Genomic DNA, 24646 nt, shown 5'->3' with positions numbered 1-24646 from the left:
CTGTCAGAGACATCCTCACCAGATGTCACTTCTTGATCTTGGTCTCAACAGCCTCCAAAACATAGCTAACAATTTTTGTTCATTTTAAATTATTGTGTCTGTGCTATATATTCTGTTACAGCAGCACAAAACACCAATGATAAAAGGCAAAAGTCAGGCTAGATCAGAAGCCAGACTCAAGACACAAGTTGGCAGCTCACAGAAAAGCAAATAACAATGTTTTATATGTTAGATGTCCTGTTTCCAACAGAATTAAATAGTTAAAAGCTAAGCCAGCCACAGGCCACTTCCCACTTTATTTGGCAGAGGTGAAGAAGTTTCTCAGAACCTAGGCTGTCAAGAGTGTGAAGAAAGAGCCTCCCATGTGTGGACACTGTTTCATGGAGCATGGTTGATGCAGCCCACACGAAAGCTGTTTGTAGTCACTAAGAAGAGGTCATACCTGAATCTTCTTTGGGGAAGTTTTACTTTGGGGATTTCCTGTTATAGTGTGCAGCTATGCAGAGATGTTTTATATCCTGTTCTTTTGGTTAAAATGTAAAGAAACCAAGGTTCACCAAAAAGGGACTTGGTAATATCTATTCTATGTGACATGTTTTAGTCAGAAAGTGCACACTCACAATAGGCTGGGGTGATAACTCAGTCAGTAATATGCTTGCCTGGCAAGCATGAGAGCTCAAGGCCAGTCCTCAGAACCCACAGGAAAAAAAACCAACAACAACAACAACAAAAAAAAAAACATCAGGTGTGGTGGTGTGTACTTGTAAACCCAGCACTGGAGAAGGAGTGACAGGAAGATTCCTGGAACTCGATGGTCAGCCAGTCTAGCCAAACCAGTGAGCTCTGGCTTCAGTGAGAGACCCTTTCTTAAAAGAAAACAGGGCGGACATTGACATGTGCACACAAGCACAGACAAATGAGTACACAAGTATGTCACACACAAGAAAGAAAATGTGCTCTGGCTGGCAGTTGGCCATTTCACTGAGAAAGTACAGTGCATCCCTGCACTTGGTCTTCAAGCACCTGCAGCCCACCTAGCCTAACTGGGATTCCCAGGCCAATGAACTGCCCTGTCTCAAAAATCAAAAGTGGCTGGTACTTAAGAGTGATCACCACAGTTGAAATGTGGCCTCTGCACGCATGCCCATACAGGTGCACATGTACCTGTATGCACAGTAGAACACATGCATATAGACACACAAAACCCCGTTTCAATGTCTGAACGTCTCTGACGTCAGGGTGCATCTAACAATAAGCAGCGTCTTTCCTTCCATTACCATGTAGTCGCTGTACAAAGTAATGGGTTTCATGGACTTTGGTCTTACTTACCACCTCACCCTTGTCTGTTGTCCTCTCTCCTCCTTCCTCCTGGTCATCTCTCTGCTTTTCTGTTTCAAGTCTGGTTTTCTTTGTTTTTTTTTTTTGTTGTTGTTGTTTTTATGTTTGTTTTTTGTTGTTGTTGTTGTTTTGTCTAGATTCCACATGTGTGTGAGAGAAAACTTACTTGTCTTTCTGAGTCTGGCTTCTTTTCCTGAATATGATCATCTCCAGTCTTATCTATATTCCTGTAAATGCCATAACTTTGTCTTCTTAATGGCTGAATAGTATTCCATTGCGTTTATGTGTATCACATTCTCTTTTGCTCCTTGTAGCCAAGTAGCAGCTGTTATGCAGTTATTCTCATCTGCAGCTCTTTTGAAAACCTGGCAATTATTACAATTAGCCAACATAGTGAAGATGGTAATTGTTTCTGATTGCTGCCTGAAAGCTTGTGTTGACACCTGCTGGCTAAATCCAGAAAGCACAGGCATCAGTCTCACAAAAACTGTGTTTGGAAGGAAATCCGGAATCCCAAGCAGTGGTGGGGAGCACTTTTAAGGACCATCAAAGTGGATCTCATCCCTCTTCATCACAAAGATGAGATGTAGGTGAGGCTGCAGACGTGTGTATTAGTCTTATATGGTCAATCTACACCATATGCCTGTCAAGGCTGCACGTCCTATCCCACAAATGTATAAAATTATTAATAAAATTTGAAAAGCAAAGTGCTGGGTGTACAGACATTTCATGAATGACCAAGTGGAAAGGGGACTTAGAAGAATTTGACTGTGTGTGAAAGGACTTATTCTACATACTACTTTATATGTATAAAGCATGCAAGTGTGATCTGGGGTACAGTACTGGCCACGTGAGTCTTGTACCAAATACAAGTTCTGTGTTTAAAGAAGCAATGTGTGGTGCTTCTTCCAGTTGGTGGGGTCTCGGGTTTGATAAAAAAAAATGATTCAAATCTACCATTGATAAATGTCCTCCTGTGATGAGAACGGGTGTGTGGGTGACAGTGGATGTCATGTAACTTGAGAGGCAAAGAGATCTGTGTGGGGTTAGGCATAAGGAAAGCTTCGTGGAGGATGGACTGGACCTTGAGATAGATTTGAGAGGTGGTAACCCTTATTAATAATATTTGTTGAGCCAGATGTGGTGACATTTGTTTGTAGTCTACCCACTCAGGAAGTTAAGGGTGGAGGATATCTCAAGCTTAGGTTCAAGCCCAGACTGGGCAACATGTGAGAATATGCCTCAAATTTCAATAAAATTAGTGTTAGATCACAGACTTGCTAGCTGCCCATCCTGGAACTCAGGCCATACAAGATGTGCTGTGATTTTCCCCAGCACTTACAATGAATTCCGTTTCCTTCCTTCCACTTGCAGCTATGAGCAAGCCCAGACCCCCAGTTCTTGGACTTAGGATAACCTTAAATTGTGTACTTTTACCTAGTGCCTCTCTTTCTTGTGACTCCTGGGATATAGGCCAGGCCAGATCTGTTGGCATGAAGTTTGCCCCACCCCTTCCACTCCAAGAACCTGTAAGAGTCAGAAACCACCTTTGTCCTTGGAAATTGAAGGTCCTTTTCCTTCAGGACCTTCTTCATGCTGTGCATGGTGGGCATCTTGCCTAACAAAGCTCTTTTTTTTGGAATTGAAGGTCTCCCTTGATGTAGTTTCTCCTGATGCTCTCCCACTTTGGAGCCTCTGGTGACTGTCCCTCATCAAAATACTTCTTCTCCCAATAAAGGTCATCTGAAGGGTCATTTTGTGTCAGCTTCTTTCTGCAAACCTGGTTTATTTTGTAGGTCGGAACAATTAGAGATAGAGACATTAATTTGTGATTACTAGTGTTTTACAGATGTGTACGGCAACCGCAGAAGGCTCCTCTGATGTTTTACCTGTGTATGTATTTCTAAACTAGGTCTGGGTGACTTTTGTTTCATCCTAGGTCTGGTCTTGCTTGGGCCTTGTCTTCCTATTCAGTATGACCTACCGTCAGCCGCCAGGTGATCCCTTAAACATGATGTAGTATGTTTGTGGTATGCCACTGTTTCTAGTTCTCCGACGTAACCTCAGCTTTGTATGAGGCCTGAGGATCTCTACATGACCTCGAAAAGCCCTGGCATCCTTTCTGGTCACCTGGGCACTGCCCCTCTTTCCAGGCTCACTTGGAAATGTTTCTTCTAAGTGTTTTCATTTTAGGCTTGTGTGTTTCAGTCTCTCTGCCAAGTGAGACTACCCCCCCCCCACCCGAATGCAGGCTCTGACATTTCTCTTCAATTATATGTCTTCCAAGGTGACTGATAACCAGCAGCCCCTGCCTCCCTTGCTCTTGCTCACCCTGACTGTTTCTTTCCACTGCTCACCCTTCCCTGACATCATACTGACTCGTTTGTCTTTCCCACCAGCTGTCACCTTTCCCCCACCTCCTTGGGGACGATGACTTCATGTTTTTGTTCGTATTTCGTCCCTACTGTCTAAAACAGAGTCTGACATATGGCAGACTCAAAATAAATGTTGTTGAATGAACAAACTTAGAAAAAAAAGCAGCTTCTTGTCCAGTGTTAATAAAGCATTGCTCTTCTGTCTGGATGGGGACTAGGAAATGAACAATAGTTCATCTGCATCAGAATACTACAAAGAAGTTCTGAAACAAGACAACACTCACGTGGAAGCCATCGCCTGCATTGGAAGCAACCACTTTTATTCTGACCAGCCAGAAGTTGCACTCCGGTTTTACAGGTGGGTATTGCGTTTCCTCTGCTGGAAAAGTCAGTGAAACAGCAAAGGGATGGAATGAAAATGCAGAGAAATTATAGAAAGGCCACATGTGTATAAATCTAAGAACTGTATCTTTCAGTACTTGGTACTTTGGGGGTGTGCAGACTGGCATCCTAAAAAACATACCTGCATGGCCAAGCTTTCATTTTAGTTCGGTGTGAGTTCATGTTAGTTGTCAAGAAACAACAGAGGCTAAATAGCTACTTGAAATAGTTCTCACTGTCACTGCCTCTTCAATACCACAAAACTTAGAGACAGAGGCTGGAACAGGAAGGGTTGCAGGTTCCCTGTGTTCAGAGCCTTGAAGAGGACTTAAACAGGGTCACATGTTTTGTGAGGTATTTTCAACTTTTTCCACATTGAAACTAAGTCAACTCTGGTCGTGTGGCTTCTAAAATACTTTTTAAAATATGACCTTCACTGTTTATTTGTGTGTATGCCAGGTGGGGTATGTGCCTCGTGGCATGATTATGAAGGTTAAAGGATAACTAGCTCCCTTTGATTCAGGTCTTTCCCTCCACTACGAGTCCCAGGGATCAAACTCAGATCATCAGGCTTGGAGGCAGGCACCTTTACTCACTAAGCCATCTTACTAGTCGATAAAATTCATTTTTACCTGGTGGTTTCAGCCCTTGTGATATATAAGAATAGATTAAGAGCTGACAAGGTCTTTCCAAACACATGCTGGGAACATAAAGTAAACAGATGCCATCCAGCACTGTGCAGCTGGCCATCCTCTCTACCCCAAAGTGGGTCATGGGCTTCTCGAGCAGCTGGGCTGGCTTTTCGTTTGTGTATTTGAACTGTGTTGGATTAATGATGCACAGAAGCAAAGTGGGGCTCTTGAGCTGCCATGGGAAAGCTGGCAGCTCAAGAGTGGGGAACACAGAGAGCCACCCACAGTCACATCTTCCATGGCAGAGGCTCGCTCATGGGAGTGAGTCTGTACCACACAGCACGGACCTCGGAATCCAGGGCACAACTCAAGGCGCCTCAGGGAATTCCCTGCAGGTACCGAGGCCTCTGAAATAACATGTGTGAACTTATGTGATCACTTCTCCTTTCTTTCTAATAAGGCTTTTGCAGGGAAAACAAAACACTCTTCAGACCTTGTCCCTGGAGACATGTCCTATGACGAGTTATGAGCATTGTTTATACATTTGTTGACATTATCAAACAAATTCACTTCTAACTACTCTTATAAGGTAATCTAACAGGGACTTTTGTGCTCCTCTTTGGAAAGACGCCTCTTGCAGATGGGAGTTTATAACTGCCAGCTTTTCAACAACCTGGGGCTGTGTTGCTTCTATGCCCAGCAGTATGACATGACTCTGACCTCATTTGAACGTGCCCTTTCCCTGGCTGAAAATGAAGAAGAGGCAGCTGATGTCTGGTACAACCTGGGGCACATTGCTGTGGTATGTTTTGTGTGTGTGTGGTGCATGCATGTGCATGTTTCCTGTTATGGAAAAAGTCACCATATGTTCCTGTGAACATATTCTCAGATATCATAAATCCAACTGATAATTTAGAGATTGCAGTCATTTTATATCCTCAAGTTAAATTCACGCACAGAATTCACACTTGGCTGCTGTGATTGGTACTTGGTCTCTCTATGTAGCCAGAAAGATTTATATGCAAAGTGAGGGAGGATGTGGTGGGGAAGCCTGTGGCTTCGTGTGTGCAAACATGTGCTTTTCTTTGCAGGGAATAGGAGATACAAACTTGGCCCACCAGTGCTTCAGGCTGGCCCTGGTCCACAACAACCACCACGCAGAGGCCTACAACAACCTAGCTGTGCTGGAGATGCGAAAGGGTCACATTGAACAGGTCAGAGAACTGCATTGTCACAGTGGACAGTTGGCTTTCTTCAGAAGAAAGCTGTGACACTTCGCTATCATTATGTGTTAGGCTTTTAAAATAGCTCTGGAGTCTGTCAGGCCTGGTTCTGAGTCCCAGCTCTGTCGTCACTAGCTGTGTGACTTTGGGCAAGTCACTTCACTTCTCTGAGGCCAAAACTAAACATTTATTTAATGGGAATAATGCACACTTCCATGGTCGTCCCACCTCAAACACACCATCTCCCACCTGTGATCTGGCTGCTCCTGCCAAAAGCCTGGCAGCCACCCTTGGGACCCTTTTCTTCTTCTCTCTGTCACCCCGCACCCACACTGTTCAGCAGTCCTGTCAGCCCTAGCTCAGTGTGGTCCCTCTTCTCTACCACAATCCATCTCTTTCCTGCACTATCCCAGGTGCCTCCTAGCTGGTCTCCCTCCTACACACACACACACACACACACACACACACACACACACACACACACACACACATTACTGACTAAGCCATCACCCCCGGGCCCCCCCCACTATGAGGGAGACTACTGAGTGACGTAATGATGAATAAATAAAGCCGTGACATAGCCTCCTCTGAATAGCCTAATGGATTTTGTTATGAAACAATATTATTTGATTACCGCTTTGCTAAAACCCTCCAGTTCCGCACTCAACGTCAGAGACCTGTGCGAGTAGAGAGCTAAGCCATGGACCTTACCACTGCTGAAAAATTACTTTAAACACTAGTCTTGCAGGAGTATAGTCTTGCAGGAGTTCCTGGGCTGCAGGTGGGAGCCACCATTTTGGCTTCATTGGAAGCCCTCCAGGCCCCTCAGGAGCTGTGAGCCTGTGGGATTCTGATCAGGGATGTGAGGATACTGGGGCTTCTTCAGGAAAGCAGCCTGAAGCATACAGGCTGACAGGGTGATCTCCTGTTTGAAAGAACTGAGTGAGGAGTACCATGAGACCAGGCTTTTAATAAACTGTCTCCTTGTCTTCAATAAATAAATAAATAAATAAATAAATAAATAAATAAATAAATAAATAAATCCCTCCAGTTCCTTCTTTTTGCATTTGGACTAAAACCCAGGTTTCCATCCTGGCCTGTACTGGCCCTATATTCTGGTCTCTACCTTTGAGACTACCTGTGTGCTCCTTCCTCACTGGCTTCAGGCACACAAGTGATCCCACTGCTCTGCAGACACACAGAGCTTTGCCCCCTTCAGGCCTTTGCAGTATCCCCCAGATCTTGCCATGACAAGTTTCTTTGCATCACTGGAGTCCTGAGTGTCGCGTCCTTAGAAGAGCCACCCAAACATCAGTCTAAGAAAAGCCCTTAAGGGCTTTTCTTGTGCTGTTTTCTTTTACTAGATATTGGTGTGTACAGCAGTGTCGGCTGCTTGAAAGCAAGGTCCTCGTTTGTTATGTAACTTCTGTATTCTCAGCACAGGAAACAGCACCTGGCATATGGGAAGTCTATGTCAGTGTTCCTGGAGGGGCTGGGGAGGTGGCTCAGTCAGTGAAATGCTTGCCATGCAAGCAGGAGAAATTGAGTTCAGATCCCCAGCACCCACTTAAAAAACAGTTGCTACACAGAGAAATCCTGTCCCAAACAACAACAACAAAAAAGCCACTGCAGCATGTATGTATCTGTAACCTCAATACTGTGAAATGGTGTGTGTGTGTGTGTGTGTGTGTGTGTGTGTGTGTGTGTGTGTGTGTACATGTGCTCAAGTGTGTACACATTCCAAGGCACACATGTAGAGGTCAGAGGACAACTTGTAGGAGCTAGTTCTCCCCTTCCTTCCCATGTGGGGTCTGGGACATCAAGCTCAGGTCATCAGGTGGCAAGTACCTGGTGAGCCATTTCACCAGCCCACTGATTTCAAATGTGTTTAAAAGTTTTATGTTCACCCCCTTTTATAGTAAAATCAGTATCTATTGTCTTATATGAGTTGGTGTCCCTTTTTTCCCATTTAAAAAAATGATGCATGAATTTGTGCTAAGGGTCATGGATACTTTGGGGAGGGGGTATTGTTCAGTGGCATCGTATGAACTGTGATGCACACATTACCATCTCCTGTTACTCCATGTTCTCTGCAAAATATGATCCTGTGAAATGTAGCCTAAGTTTTATGCTTTCAGTACTTGTGATGGCTACTTTAATGTCAGCCTGACACAAGGTAGAGGCATTGGGAAGGAGGGGAACTCCGTTAGGAAAATGCCTCCATAAGATGGAGCTGTAGGGCATTTTCTTAATTAGTAATTAGTTATTGATGGGGTAGGGCCAGCCCATTGTAGGTGGTGGCATCCCTGGGCTGGTGGTCCTGGATTCTATAAGAAAGCTGGCTGAGCAAATCACGAGCAAGCCAGTGAGCAGCACCCCTCTGTGGCCTCTGCATCAGCTCCTGCCTCCAGGTTCCTGCCCTGCTTGAGTTCCTGTCCTAGCTCCCTTCAGTAATGGACTAGGATGTGGAAGTCTAAGCCAAATAAGCCCTTTCTTGCCAAACTTTGGTCATGGTATTTTATCACAGCAATAGTAACCCTAACTAGGACAGTACTTCAGAGAAAACTTGTCACTTCCTGTAGCTGTCTCACTGATCAGCACTGTAATAACTGCTTGATCTCATCTAGAGTAGAACTTTGGACTTTGAGATGGATTGATTTTAAGCTGTTATTGGGGAACAGATAATTAGAGCCTCCTAAGTTGATTATCAACAACAAAGCTAAAGTCAAGAAGACTTTTTTTAAGCTTGGAGAAGATTGTATTTCAGATGGTGTATCACACTGAAGTGCAAACCTTATGAGGCAGTGGTTCTCAAATAACTTTTATCTGTCCTCAATTTTCAGTTCTCTTATTCCCTCTTTTGAAGTATGTATCACTGACGTAATTTTGCCAGACTAACCCAGAGTAAGATATAGTTCACTACATCATTGTACTTCCCGAGGAATTCCATCTGTATTTCCCACAGGGTCATTTTAAGGTCCTGTCCCAGGCAAGTTTTGTTTTAAACTAAAGGGATCGTAGATACAGTGCTGATGTGTGCTCATGTCTGTCTTTTCTTCTTGTCTTCTCACAGGCAAGAGCACTCTTACAAACTGCATCGTCGTTAGCGCCCCATATGTATGAGCCACATTTTAATTTTGCAACAGTCTCTGATAAGGTATTTTCTTCCTTTATTAATTTATCATCTGACACATTCTTGATCTTTCTTGCTTTAAAAAAATGCAGATTGAATACATTTTAAACCTTATCTTTCTGAACAGAGGGTTGGTTATTTTTCAATCTGAAAGAAATGACTTTTTAAAAACCTTTATCACAAATATCTTCACTTGAGGAGATTATGTAATAAACTTTATCACTGGGTATCACTAAAACACCACTGTAAATTGCAGAAGAAATCTCTTACATTTTAAAATGCCATATTTAATCACTAAAGAACACGTGTTAGATAATTCCTGGTCCAGAAAGAATGTATAATTGACTTTTACAGCAAGGAATCCTGTCTGTTATCTGAATATCATATTTCTGCCACACCTTTCTCAAGATTGTTATGAATTAAGAATATTAGTGAATGCTGTTTAGTTGTAAGCAATATGGGGGAAGGTAACTATTAATATTCTGTTGCTAATCAGTTAATATTCAGAAGTCAATAGGAATAGTGAGCTGTTTTTAATAAAATATAAACAAGCAAGCCAGGGCACCAGGGCATCTCAGCACTTTTATCATGAAGAGCAAGTCTGTCTTGAGAATTAAGAAACAGTTCAAAATGTTTATGATATAGTACAGGGTTTTATTGACTAAAGACATAAGCACAGTATCTTTATAGCATGAATAAAAAACTATCCACCCATGTCTATTTTGAAAATAGAAAAAGCTGTCACTCAAGTTACAATCTGGAGGACAGTTGCTAAATACCAGCTTCAGTTGGAGGGGCTTCACCACTTTCCTGAATTCTCTCCAAAACCCAGTGATGTTTCTTTCTTTGGCCTCTCTGTGTACTATTCCTTGTGGTTGTCATAGAAGATGTAGCAATGAACGAAGCAGGCAAAACCTTCTACTTCATGACACTTGCATTCTCGTGGAACCTGAGGCTCAGAGAGGTTACAAGGGATCCATAGGAACTGGGTGTGGAGACATAAGCCTGTAAAACTCCACATACAAGAGGTTAAGGCAGGAGGGTCACTAGTTCAAGGCTAGACCAGCAAGACCCAGTCTCAATAGAGCCCAAACAGCAGGAGTCTTTGGGAATGGCTCAGTGGTTAAAAGCACTTATTGCTCTTCCAAAGGACTAGAATTTGGTTCCCAGCACCCACAGCAGGCAGCTCCAGGAGATTCTGCATCTCTGGCTTTGGCTGCACCTGCACCCACATCCACACACCTACATGCACTCATGCCTACACATAATTAAAAATAATAAAAATAAATCTGAAACAAAACAAAGACACACCCTAGAGCCACATAGCAATCAATATGGAATTGCAGACCCAAGCCCAGCTGCTAGGATGCTCTTCCATCCTGTGCAACCACTTAGTTAAAGGCAGGCACTTTATTATAGGAAGGCCAGCTCACCTGAGGATCAGTGCAGCTTAATGATTCTTAGCTCAAAGAATTCTTAATTCTTAGAAGATAGTTCATAAAAATATTAGAAAATAATAGTAGTGTTGGCAATGCTTTGATGTATTATAAAATAATAATAATGTTGGCAATGTTACTATTTTAAAAGGAAACCATTTAAATCTAAAATACATATATATGTTATTAAAAACTTATCAGAGTTGAATCTAGATTTTTTTGTGTGCACATACTAAACTGTTTTTGTCGTTTCAGAAGTGCATACATGAATGAAGATAGATTATTTTTCTTTGGTACTGGACTTAAACAGAGTTCATTGAACATTAGAGATACTCTTTATAAACCTAAAAGCCAGCTATCTGCCCAGTACTGTTTTGTTTAGTATCACTTAGAACCTCTCAGATAATTTTTATCTTTTATTTTATGTGCACTAGTATGAGGATATCAGATCCTCTGGAACTGGAGATGTGGATGCTGGGAATTGAACCCGGGTCCTCTGGAAAGGTGGCCAGTGCTCTTAACTGCTGAACCATTTCTCCAGCTACCACTACCTTTCCCTCCCCCTTTTTTCTTTTTCTTTTTTTGAGACAGGGTTTCTCTGTGTAGCCCTGGCTGTCCTGGAACTCACTTGGTAGGCCAGGCTGGCCTCGAACTCAGAGATCTTCCTTCTTCTGCCTCCCGAGTGCCAGGATTAAAGCTCTGTGCCACCAGCGCCCAGCCTTTATATCTTAAGTTAATATATTTTACTTAAATTTCCTGCCTAAGAGATATTATACTGATTAAAATGTCTATGATGGATGTTGAATGTATTCTGGCTACACAGACCTGGGTCTTTAGGCATACAGATGCCCTTTTATATTTCAGCGACACAGAGAGAAAACACACATTTCTGATTCATAGCTAAGCAACTATGACAGAGTATGTAATTTTATTTTCCTCTCTTTTATGATGGATTGATAATTTGGATGAGATAATTCTTAAACTCTAGGTAGCACAATGGAACAATTTACTTTTAAGAACTCTTGGCATTTTTCCAGCATGTAGATCTCACTCTGTTTCCTAATGGGTGTTTCTTACAGATTGGAGATCTTCAGAGAAGCTATGTTGCTGCTCAGAAGTCTGAGGCGGCATTCCCAGAGCACGTGGACACAAAGCACTTAATTAAGCAGTTAAAGCAACACTTTGCTATGCTCTGATAAGTTCTTGGACAAAATACATCAGCAAGGAGTCAAACATATGTCAGTGCCCAGGAGAAAAAATGCACTGTGCGCATTGGTAGCAATAGTGTGACGCAGACTTGGCAAGGTAACACAGAAGCCGGGTGATGGTGGCACACACCTTTAATCCCAGCACTCGGAAGACAGAGGCAGGCAGATCTCTGAGTTCTAGATCAACCTGGTCTACAGGATAGCTGGAGAAATAAACAAACAAAAAGACTGTAAGCCAGAGCCTATCATTAGAACTTTGTTGTTTTGTAAAGTAATATTTTAAAAATAAGATTTAAGAGTTTCCTAGTTTGGCCTTTTCAGTTAAAAAATTTCATTGTTGGATACAGACATTTTCAAACAATTGTATCATGTATATTGGGTGCACTTTGTCCATATTCTCCTCCTTGTTATTTCCCATTGTCCCCTGGCCAGTTTCATCTGTATGTACATGATTCTTTTTTTTTTTTTTTTTGGTTTTTTTTGAGACAGGGTTTCTCTGTGTAGCTTTGGAGGCTGTCTTGGAACTCCCTTTAAAGACCAGGCTGGCCTTGAACTCTCAGAGATCCACCTGCCTTTGTCTCCTGAGTGCTGGGATTAAAGACATGCACCACCACTGCCCGGCTCTGTATGTACTTTTTTTAAGTATCTAAGTAAGATCTAGAAGCTACACATTAGAGAAAACTTACAATATTTGTTTTTCTGTACAGAATCAATTTGTGTATATAAAAACATTTTTTTCACTTTTCATGAGTTTCTTTTTCATTTATCTCTGTTAATGCAAGTTAGTTTTAAAAGCCCATTTATCTTGTAAGTCAAACTGTTTAAGTTTACTTGAAATGACGCATTACTAGTTTTTAGCTAATGTGTTCCCCAAATGCTCACTGGTTCATATCTTGACAAAAGTAAATTTGAAGCACATTATGGACAAACTTACTATATATGTATATATGTACATATATATGTATATGTATACATACATATATCTATGTATATGAGTGTATGTATATATATATATATATGTTTAGAAGAAACAATATATGTAAATTCATGTCACACAGTGATTTCTTAGCTGAAACTCTAAAATCACACACACAAAAAAAGATTCATAGATCTGACTCTCCAGACCTTAAAAACTTTTGTGTTTCCAAAGACATTACTGAGGATATAAAAATCAGCCACTGACTGGGAGGAAATGTTATCACTTGCATTATGTATTTTATAAATGACTTTCATTGAGAATGAAACTCAAAACTAAATTAAAAGGCTGGAGATGATGGTGCATACCAGTAAGCACTGAGGCAGGGTCAGTTTCAGTCTAGCCTGGGCTACAAAGTATGACACTATCTCAATAAAACAAAAACACCATAAAATAAGTGGAAACCTCTCCAGAAATGACATGTAATATGTGGTGATATATTATTTATGATTTATTAAAGCTTGCCTGAGGGTCCAGAAAGCAAAGCCAGCCACAAGCCATAAAGGTCAAGCAATGGTTATACACACCTTTAATCTCAGCCACCATGGAGCTAGGCCATGGTGGCACACACCTTTAATCCCAGGACTCAGAAGACAAGCAGATGGATCTCTGTTAGTTCAGGGCTGCACTGAGCTACATGAAATTGATGCAGTCCTAAAGAGAAACAGTTCACACGCAGGTGATCTCAGCACTTGGGATCACACGCCTTTAATCCCAGCACTAGGAAGATATAAAAGGAAGAAGCAAAGGGTCTCATGAAACATTTATTCTCTAGCCACACTGAGGAGAGCATAGCAGTCTGAGTGAATCAGAGGAGCAGATTCACCCTTTCAGTCTGAGGGTGGAGGTAAGAGCTAGTGGCTGGTTGCTCTGCTTCCCTGATCTTCAGCTTGAATCTTGAACCCCAATATCCGTCTCTGGGCTTTTGTTAATTGTGTTACATAATATGTAGCAGCTATGCACAGAAGAAGATGCTCACATTATTAGTCATCAAGAAAATATAATTAAAAACTCAATTAGCATAGCTGAAACTTAAAAAATGGACCAGACTGAGTTCTGGTTACCATGTAAACAACTGGAACTTTAAAAATGTTCACTTAAAAGACTTGAGTGTGAATGTTCGTAGCAACTTTATTTGTAATAGCCCCAAACTGGCAACAACCCAAAGGCAAATGGGTAAACTGATACAGCCATACAGTGGAATACTATTTGGCTCTAAGAAAGAATGAATTGTTGACAACACACATGAGCATGAATGAATATCAGAGATTTCGGCCATCTTAGTTAGGATTTCTATTGCTGTGAAGAGACACCATGACCAAGGCAACTCTTACAGAGGAAACACATTTAATTGGGGTGGCTTACATTTCAGAGGTTTAGTCCATTATCATTATGGTGCAGCATGGTGGCGTGCAGGCAGACATGGTGCAAGAGAAAGACCTGAGAGTCCTACATTTTGACCCATAGACAACAGGAAGTTGCCTGCTTAGCTTGAGCATATATGAGACCTTAAAGTCCATCCCCACAGTGACACATTTCATCCAACAAGGCCATACGTACTCCAACAAAGCCACACCTTCTAATAGTGCCGGTCCTTATGAGCTTATGGGGGCCAATTGCATTCAAATTACATATGCTTTGAGTAAAAGAACCTGAACAAGAAAGAGAGCACGAGCTGTCACCCCACCACCACCACCATAAAGTTACAAAAGTGCAAACTAATGACTACTGTGAGGATTGTGGTTGCCTGCCTACAGGGAGAAGCTTGAAAGAAACATGGCGATGGACATATTTACTGTCTTAATGGTGGGCACAGCGCTATCAATATGTACATATGTCAAACTTACCACATTATGTACTTTATGAATGTATGTATTTCTAAAACTCACAAATGTATATTTACATGCTGTTTATTATGCATCAATTATGTCTCATTGAAATTGCTTTGGGTTTTCAAGGAAATTATACCCTTACCAAAAGTCAGCTTTAGCATATGCCGATTACCCCTAAAATAGATAGGCTTCAAAATTCTTCAGACTTTAGACTCGAGAGGCAGCTCAGCAGTTAAGAGGACCTTCCAGAGAACCCAAGTTTGATTTCTAGTACCCACATCAGACAGCTTACCACTGCCTATAATTCAGCTCCAATGATCCTCTCCTGGTCTTTGCTGACATCTCCAATGGCACACACACAAGCATATATACACATTTTCTTTTAAAAAGTGTTCAGATATGCAGGTTAAATGACATGGCATGATGTTTTTGTAGGCACTGTGTTATTTCAAGTTACAGATGTCTGTAAATGTTTCTTACATGAAGACACATTGAGAACACATTGGGGAAACCTTTGGATGAAGTGTCTTGACTTGAAGAATCAATGGGATTTTGACAAGAGAGGGGAATGGAGAATTATGGGAGGAGGACTTATGGAGTTATAGAGAGGCGTTCTAGGCCAGGCTAATGGGTGGGTCTGTTTAGCAGCCACTCAGATATGGCTCTGTGGGAGTTGGGTAGCAGGAGTGGGCTGGTCATGAGTGAACTTTGGTGATGCAGGGAAGACCCAGAATGCAGAAGTTTTGAATCCCAAGCTGAAGAGGTGAAATTTATTCAAAGTTGGGAGGAAGCAAGAATTTTGTATGACTTGATCGGTTGATATTATTTAAAATCAAGTAGGCGGTGGGGAGTGGGATGGCTCCACCAGTTAAGGTGTCTGCTGCAGAGCTTGTAGGCCCAAGTTTCATCCTTGGGATCTATATGGTGTAAAGAGAAAATTGACTCCTGTAAGTTATCTTCTGATTTCTACAGCAGGTACACAGACACACAGACACACAGACACACAGACACACACACACACACACACACACACACACACACACACACACACACAGAGAGAGAGAGAGAGAGAGAGAGAGAGAGAGAGAGAGAGAGCAGATACAGAGACAGCAGATAAAGAGACAGAGAGCAGGCACACACACAGATACAGCAGGTATCCACACAGAGAGATAGCAGGTACATACACACACACACACACACACACACACACACACACACACACACACACCACACAGAGAGAGAGAGAGAGAGAGAGAGAGAGAGAGAGAGAGAGAGAGAGAGCAGATACAGAGACAGCAGATAAAGAGACAGAGAGCAGGCACACACACAGATACAGCAGGTATCCACACAGAGAGATAGCAGGTACATACACACACACACACACACACACACACACACACACACACAGAGAGAGAGAGAGAGAGAGAGAGAGGGGGGAGAGAAGGTACACACACACACACACACACACACACACACACACACACACACACACACACAAATATAAAACAGTTAAACCAAGTGGAAGAATTCAAAGTTGGATATAAATCTTAAATCAAGTTTTCTAAGAAGAGTGTGAAATTGAATCCCTATGTCAGGTAATGAAATTAAATGTAACCACATAGCATATGTTATTGATCAAATAATTCACACCACATTTCTGCTTTGTTACACCCTTTTCTCTCTTCCCATCTGGCTAAAAAGCATAAGAACTTTGCTTGGATAGTTGAAGCTTATGCAAGAAACATTGCCTCTCACAGATGGCACCTCATTAATTATAGCTTGCAACAAATAGTTTTCTCAACAAGATTGTTGTCTGTCTACACATGAAAGATGACTAGCCATGCAATGCTTCTATATTTCATTGGGAATTGTGGAGGAAGAAAATACTAATATTTACTCCTTGAGTATTTAATAATCAAAGAAATGTGTAGGGCTATGGTCATTCTGTCAAATGTGGAAGTTGAGAACCACTTTACTAAATGGTTCCTAAAAGTGCTTTCACCTCTAAATCCCTTAAAAGTCACCATTGATGCTCCTTTAGGAAGAAGTAGAGATAGCCTAAGTGCCCCTATAGCTGTTAAAGAGCCTATCTATCAATACAACTGCAATGAGGAGTTTCCTGTACAAGTTCAACACATGCCTCGGGTGCCTTAAAACAGTGCTGTAAACTAAAGATTCCGGTATATCTTTTGGGTTCTTTGTAAGACATTTGTAGAGAGAGAACATGGTAATAGTGATTAATATGTACTATGCACCATTGTATATAATTTCACAACTCTGTTAGTTATCTGTTATGGTGCCCAAGTTAAAGCTGCACTAATTAAACTAGCCAGGGAAGGGAGATCTGTGCTTGAAAACATTCTTATTTGGTCATACTGGCCATACTAAGGGGGTGAGCCTTAAGCCTGTGTGTTAGTTTGCAAAGTAGATGATACTGATGGTCTGCTGCAGAAGTGGACTATGTTGCTCAACTCCTCATTCTGACCCTCTTAACCTTAGGGTGGGCTTGTCTTCGTCTGATAGTCCCTGACAGAATTCAAAGCAGGAAAAAAAAATCCCTCAAGGTCTTTGAGTGTAAAGAACTCATATTCTTAGTACTGTTCTCTCATCGTGACAAGGCTTCCTAGGCTTGTATCCTTGAAGCTCATTAAAAAACATCTCTCTCAGGTCTCCAGTGACCTTCACTAGCAGGGGCAGGTGAGGACAGATCTGGGAAAAATCTGAGGCATACAGGTCATCATCCAGAGACTCCACTCTATTCGTGAAATTTGAAGCTAGAGCCTTCTGCCTTTTCTATTTAATAACCGGTCAATCTTGCAATTAACCCCAAAGAAATGTGTATTTGTCTTAACGTCAAACACATTTCCCACATCCTTATGCCTAGTGGCTGCTCTGGGACAAAGGCCAATATTTTAGCTGGTGTTTTTCTAAGTGGTGTCCACATGTTTCAGCTGTAGGTAGAAGAAACAAATTCAGACTCCCCTCTGCCCCATTGGCTTGCCTACCTGCCTTTCTTCTTGCACAGGTGTGGGGCTTCAGTTTGACCTGAATGAACCCATCTTGAGTCATAAGAACCGTGGCTCTGCCAAGTGACTCTGGCTAGCTTTCCCTAATTGGTCCCCAGCATCTATAAATAGAGTGGTCTGCAGGAATGTGTTCAGTGACCTTCGTATCCGATGGAGATAAATCAGCTCCATCGTGGCTTGGATGAAGTCCTATGCTGGCCTTTCTATCTTCACCTGTCTTGCTATTCAAGTTACATTTCTTTACCTAAGTGCCCAATAAATTATACTCTGTTCAATCCTGGGTTTGTCTGCCTCTTTCTTTGGCCTTGTTGCGTCTTAAAGTTAGTCCTCTTCCATGGGAACCAGCTTTTACTTGAACCCCAGGGCCCAGATTCCTACCCTGACACCACCCAGCAGCACCTTCTCTTCTGCTCCCTTACCAAAATTTGCCAAACGACTATGCCAACTCATTTCTAATCATGATAGTTTTGTTTCTTCCTTGCAAGTAAAAGATTTTAGTGTTTTCACATAAGATCCTGGGTGTCTTGACAGACTTCCAGGAGAGAGACTTCCAGGAAAGAGATCTGGGAACAAGATACTATGTGTTGTGTCACTCCTAAATACACACCATGCCTTGTGAAGACACAACTCTGGGCAAATCTAGTCTTAAAGGTAATGCTGTTATAGCAGAAAGTCGTGGAACTTGTCTTGGTGGTTTTGTTTGTCTTGTTTTGTTTTGGTTAGCTTGGTACAAGGTACAGTTATCTGAAAAACAAAAAGAGAGACCCCAATTGAGAAGATGCCTCCATCAGATTGTCTGAAGGCAAGTCTGTAGTCATTTTCTTCATTAATGATTGATGTGGGGGGGGGCGCCCTACAACACTGTGTGTGTGTGTGTGTGATGCCACCCCTGGGCAGATGGGCCTGAGTTGTATCAGAAAGCAGTCTGAGCAAACCATGAGGAACAAGCCAGTAAGTAGCGTTCCTCTGTGGTCACTACTCCAGTTCCTGTCTCCAGGTTCTTGCCTTGAGCTCCTGCCCTGACTTCCTTTCGTCACGGACTGTGATGTGAAACTGTGAGCTAAAATAAACACGTTCCTTCCCAATTTTCTTTTTGTCACTGTGTCTTTAGCACAACGATAGAAACCAAACTAAGACAGAATTTAATTCTAAATAGCTTTTCCATGTTTTCACCATGGGGCTGCTTAGTGCTATACTCAGTGGCATTTAAGTCTGTTGTGGGGAAGGATGATTACTAAGAAAGATTGGCCTAAGCCTGAATTGGTCTCCAGGCTCCTGAGAGTCCAGAAGAGTGTGTCTATACTTGGGTTACCCTTTGAGTAAGGCCATTGAGATCTGTTTCTAGTACAGCCTGCTAAAACTCTCAGGATCCACTCTCCGTAAGTAAAAGTGTTCATTACATTTTCAAAGCTGTAAACTCAACACAATGTTTTTGGAAGGCAGTGGGAGGATGAGTAAGTGTTTGGGGACACTTTCTACGCTGGCTTGGCTCCCACATCCATTGCTGCCCACATGGTGCCAGGCTGATGACACCTTTGAGCATGTGTGTGTGTGTGTACCTTGAGTAGGTGTGTGGATAGTGGAGAGAATCATTTTCTTTATTTTGAAATCAGGTGTTTATCTGGAGATACTGAAGGTCGCTATGTAAATACCACTCAGAAAATTGAAATCTCTGCTTTAATACAGGGATAATTGATTTTCATGTGATTACATATGCGCATCAGTCTGCTACCCGCAGCAGACTTGTGTATGGAAATAATACAGCCCCTGAATCAAACACATACTTTTCCAACACGTCCCAGTTCCTGCCCTCTGGCCACAGCTAATGGGGACAGGAGAGCAAAGTCACTGGCTGCACACTAATCTCATTCTGTCATAGGATGGTGTATGCTAGGACAGCACAACAGAGTTATAAGTAGCTGCGACCCCAGAGAAGTGTCAGAGAACATTTCTATCAGTGTCTCCCCCCCCCATGGAAGTTACATAAGCCCATGCAGTGCCATATTAGTGCCTTTTCTTATTATGTAAGCGGCATACTCAGTTGAAGGCTATACTTAATATTGATACCCTTTCCCTACATTATTCAAGACCCTTCAACATTGCATTTACCATGTGTGCTAATTAGCTTGCTTCATTTGTTTGTCTTTTTGTCAACTCAATACAAGATAGGAAGAGGAAAACCTCAGCTGAGAAAATGTCGTCATCCCATTTGGCTTCTAGGGTTGTTTTCATGATTAAATGATTGTTGTGCAAAGCCTAGCTACTGTTGGTGGTGCCTCTCCTGGGCAAGTGGTCCTGGGTGGTATAAGAAAGCAAGCCAAACAAGCCAAGGTGAGAACGGAAAGTTCCTCTGTAGCTTTTGCTCAGCACCTACCCCATGTTCCCACCCTACTTGAGTTCTTGCCTCGATGGTGGAGGGTATGATAGAGATGTGTGACTTAAACCCTTTACTCCCCAAGTTGCTTTTTGTCATGCTATTTTATCACAGCAATAGAAATCAAACTGAGATATCATGGTACATGCCTAGCACTTTACTTATTTTTGTTGTTTTTATTATGGATGATGCTTATTTACAGTTACCAAGTGATTGCTAATTTGATCACTAGCCTCCTTCATATTAATGGCACCTGGCTATGGATTTTCAGTCTTACCTCACAATTGCTATGTGCCTCAGACAACTATTTGCATATTCTCTGTAAGAGAGCCTTTGAAACCTGTAGTCTTACTGCTTTTTTTTTTTTTTTTTTTTTTTTTTTTTTTTTTTTTTTTTTTTGCCTACTACATATATGTAAGCCTGGCCTCGTGGACTCACTTAGTTCTATCGAGAGTGAGCTGGTATAAAGAGAGAAAGTCTTACCCTTGATTCCTTCTCTCTTGCCATCTGTCTTGCCTGTGATTTCTCTCACTTGCCCATGGGCCCACCATGATGCAATCTGCCATGCTGTGAGGCAGACACATTGCTCTCACCAGAGGCCCAATAGAGGGGACATCCAAAATCATGAGCTACATCAACTTCTTTTCTTTATGAAGTACCTAGTTTTAATATTTGGTTATAAGAACAGAAAATGGACACTTGCACAGGTTACATCTTAGTATGATGTAATGTCATCCTAACTAGTTACATCCGCAGGGACCCTATGTCCAAACAACATCAAACACTGAAGTTTCAGGGAGGAATGAGTACTGGAAGATGCTATTCGCCCAATCCAGCACAGGGAAGTAGTGCTTGGTCTACCCGAAGGAAGCCTACCCCACCCATCACTTCTACTGGGCTCAGTAATGCCTGGAGAACTGTCAAATATTGGGAGGACACGTTCTTTGTATATAGCATAAGGAGAGTACTGCTCTGCCTGGAGCAGGCATTGATGGGGGAAAGAGACATTGAAAGAGACCGAAGATTATAGCTGTAAGCCATGGAGGGTTTAGGAAAAACACTTCTTAGAGCAGTGGTTCTCAATCTGGGCATCCTGAAACCCCTTTAGGAATCACATATCAGATAACCTGTATATCGGACATTTACATTACAATTCATCGTAGTAGCAAGATTACAGTTATGAAGCATCAACAAAATAATTTTATAGTTGGGGATCAGCACAATGTGAGGAACTGTATTGAAGGGTCCCGGCATTAGGAAGGTGGAGAAGGACTGGTCGCCTTAGAGGAATTATATTCTGCGCTCCAGAAGCTACCTGTCAACTCCACAGGTAGAAGGAATGAAACCTGCTGGGAGGAATAGGGGCTGCCATATGTGTGGTGGAATTATTGAATTGGGGTTCTAGCTTTCAGGCAACCTTGACATAGGCTCAAAGTGGGGCAGAAATGGCTGTGAAGTCAAGGGACATTATCAGGGGATAAAGAAGGAATTATGTGGGAAAGACTAGCTCAGTGATGATTCTTCTCAAAGGCATATTCTTTCGTCAAAGTTCAGGAGCACCCACGGGACCCCAACGGTTTCTTTCTCTCCACAGAGCACCTGGTAGAATCCATCTGCTTGGCCACATTTTAAGGAGTGCCCACAGCTGATCGTGGAGTCACAGGGTTTGGAGCGGGAAGCGCCTGCACCAAGAATTTGGTCCTCCACCCCTTTTAAAAAAAAAAAAAATATTTTCAGGTTAGGAACTCAACCCGGCACCACTGCCAGCCAGAGGAAACAGATTCCTGAGTCACAACTGATGCCCTGTGTGCACAGCCACCCTGCTACCTCTGTGCACTAACCATGGGGTGCATCCTGGCATGAGACACCCAGACTATGCCTCTTTGGACCCTTGACAAGGCCCTTTGCCTTCTGGTTTGGGATTAGGCTGGAACATAATAATGAATCAAGAAGCAAACAGAACAATGAAAGGGGTTAAAGAAACCACGTAGGGGCAATTCAAGGAATTGCAAGGCAGCGACAGAGTACAGCATTTATACTAATCCCTTGCTAGGTATAGTGCTAAGAACCACATGGAAACCCAACAGTTCACCACACACACACACACACACACACACACACACACACACACACACCACACACATACACACACACACACACACACACACACACACACACACCTACCTTGGGGGTGGGGTACAGAAGTGCGGGGGGAGACAAGAATAATGATGCATGACAGTCACTCTGGCGATACTGAGTTCAATGCCACAACAATAATCACCTGAGATTATTTCTTTCAAAGACACCTTTATGTTGAGGGCACTTATTTGCCATTTTAAACAATCCCCTTCATCTAATCCACCTCCCCAAATATATCCAAACTGAAAGCCAAACAGACCTTACAATGCACCTGGAAATCGAACCCAATTGCTAAAAATAATGAAAGCCCCACAGCAGAGCTGATAGCTGAATCTCAGCAAATGCATTCCATGTGGTAGCATGATCAAACTCCAGTGTGTTAGCATGATCAAACTCCAGTGTGGTGGCATGATCAAACTCCAACAAAGGCAACCACTTGAGCAATTTTGAGAACCTTACAGAAGCTATGAACATAGTGAAAGCAATGGTGCCTTTGTTAGGTGACTTGCAGCCTAAAATTTCATGATTTAATATTTGTGTCTTTTTGAAACAGTAATTTTGTCTATAAGACATGACTGACCCATAGGCTCACCTTCTTTCAGGGAATAATTGGAAACAGATTTAATTCAAGTCCAATAGTTAATTCAATCCCATCTACTTATCTGCAGCCCAGTATAACCACATATTTGATGATTTGAAGTCTTCCACCCCAAAATGCGTATGCATACACCCTTCAGGCAAACTTTTCATAAAACCTATATTGCTTCTTAGAGAAAACTAGGAGACGTAAAATCCATTTCTTACATAATTTCAGAACTGAGCGAGGAGATGATACTTCACTTTCATGGGGGAATGGAAGTCTTCTCCCTAAACTCATTATTCTGCATTTTCTTTAAAAGTGTCTTAACATGAAATAGTCTGGGATTAACTTTTTCCTGCCTGTGAGTCTGTTTGATAATCAGACTTTGGTAATTTTGTATTGGTTACCCACAGGCTTCCTAGCTGCCTATGTAGGGGACACAGGAGAAAACTAAGGTTATAGAAGTGGCCTGAGGGGGACAAACCTAGGAAAGTAGAAGACCTCACTACTGCAGAGTCCTCCTCCTCTTGTCAGCTGTTACTCACTGATATTTCAGCAAACCCATGACATTTTGCTAATGTTATGGCATTTCATTTACTTATAGGGAAGTCCTTGGAGTGTGCCGTGTTTCTCAGTGTGGCATGGAGACTCCCGAATGAGCACCTTTCCCGAGAGGACTGTTTGTCTAAAACACAACTGCATGCGAGGCACAGTGGCGCTTGCCTGTAATCTCAGACTTGGGCGACTAAGGCAAGATTTGGGGTTTAAGGCTAGTCTGAGCTACATAATAAGACCCTGTTTTAAAACAGAAGCCAAACAACACACACATTCACACGCACACACACACACACACACACACACACACACACACACACACACACACACACAGGGAGAGAGAGAGAGAGAGAGAGAGAGAGAGAGAGAGAGAGAGAGAGAGAGAGAGAGAGAGAATCTCAGGAATACACATTTTCTTTCTACACTCATGGTTGGTCTTTTATGTTTATTCATATGTTGGAACTGTTGACAGAAGTGCCATTGACTAATACCTGAGTAATCACCATAGCAACCAAAGAACCCATCATCTGAACCGTATTCCAGGTCAGTTCATGTTTACTGTCTTCTATATCAAATGATGGATTCGAGGGAAAACAAACCTCTCTCGATGTGGACAGAAAGTCATCATTTGTTTGCTCACACAGCTCCAAGTCCACAAACAGCCTGACATGTCATTTTTTTTTTTTAAATCTTGGGTGTAGTTCATTTGAGACAGTGAATTGACAAGGTCGTGGATCCCCTTTAACAGAGCAGATATGTGCCTGTCCTGGAGTGGCCTCATCAAGGGCACACCGTCATTCTGCCAGTCTTGCCAATGTAAGACATGTGGGTTGACCACCGCCCCCCAAGGGAACTGCTGTGTGCTGATTTTATCCCAGTCCCTCACCTCATCATGCACAGGATCCATGAGTCAGACAGCAACTTTGAGAAGGAAAAAAACATATTTAGAATAATTTTAGAAAAAGGAGACATGAGTGAGCTACTTTTAGAACCCAGATATCAAAACACAAGAAAGGAGGAAAGAGAGAGAGAGAGAGAATATGAATTTTTTCCCACCTTCCATTTTGTGAGACCATCTGCAATTCATTCTTGACAAATCAGTTTGGAAGAAAGCTCAGGTGATGGGCCTTTGGTTGCCATGGCAATTATTCTGCTGTGTGCAGCCACTTAATGCATCTCTAATTTCCCTTCAGAAACACATACAAGGTCAGCAGAGGACACAAAATGCTTATCCCAGGCTCCAGGGGGCAAAGCTGGACTCTCTGCCTGGCACATGACCAACATTTCTTTAAAATTAATTTCATCCCTGTGAATATTAGTGCTCATCTTTAATATGGAATACAATGAGGCCAGTTTGGACTCTGGCAGAGGAGAGGCATGATAACAAGTTTGCCTAATTCAACCTGCCTTGAGATTTCAACCTTTCTTCCAACAGCTG

At 42.3% G+C, this 24646-nt stretch overlaps 1 protein-coding gene across 2 annotated transcripts in view; it reads left to right on the top strand.

Moving 5' to 3' along the window:
• Ttc8 (tetratricopeptide repeat domain 8) overlaps positions 1–12471 on the top strand; it is a 62311-nt gene extending 49840 nt beyond the window's left edge. For both annotated transcript variants that reach the window (XM_027419619.2, XM_027419618.2), the window contains 5 exons: positions 3932–4071; positions 5354–5528; positions 5818–5940; positions 9023–9106; positions 11598–12471. In XM_027419619.2, coding sequence (XP_027275420.1) covers positions 3932–4071; positions 5354–5528; positions 5818–5940; positions 9023–9106; positions 11598–11714 — 639 coding nt within the window. In that variant the 3' untranslated portion in view covers positions 11715–12471. The remainder of the gene's footprint in view (positions 1–3931; positions 4072–5353; positions 5529–5817; positions 5941–9022; positions 9107–11597) is intronic.
• The last annotated feature ends 12175 nt before the right edge of the window (positions 12472–24646 follow it).

Source organism: Cricetulus griseus, chromosome 5, assembly GCF_003668045.3.
Source record: "Cricetulus griseus strain 17A/GY chromosome 5, alternate assembly CriGri-PICRH-1.0, whole genome shotgun sequence".
Taxonomy (NCBI): domain Eukaryota; kingdom Metazoa; phylum Chordata; class Mammalia; order Rodentia; family Cricetidae; genus Cricetulus; species Cricetulus griseus.
This window is presented reverse-complemented; position numbering and strand designations above follow the sequence as displayed.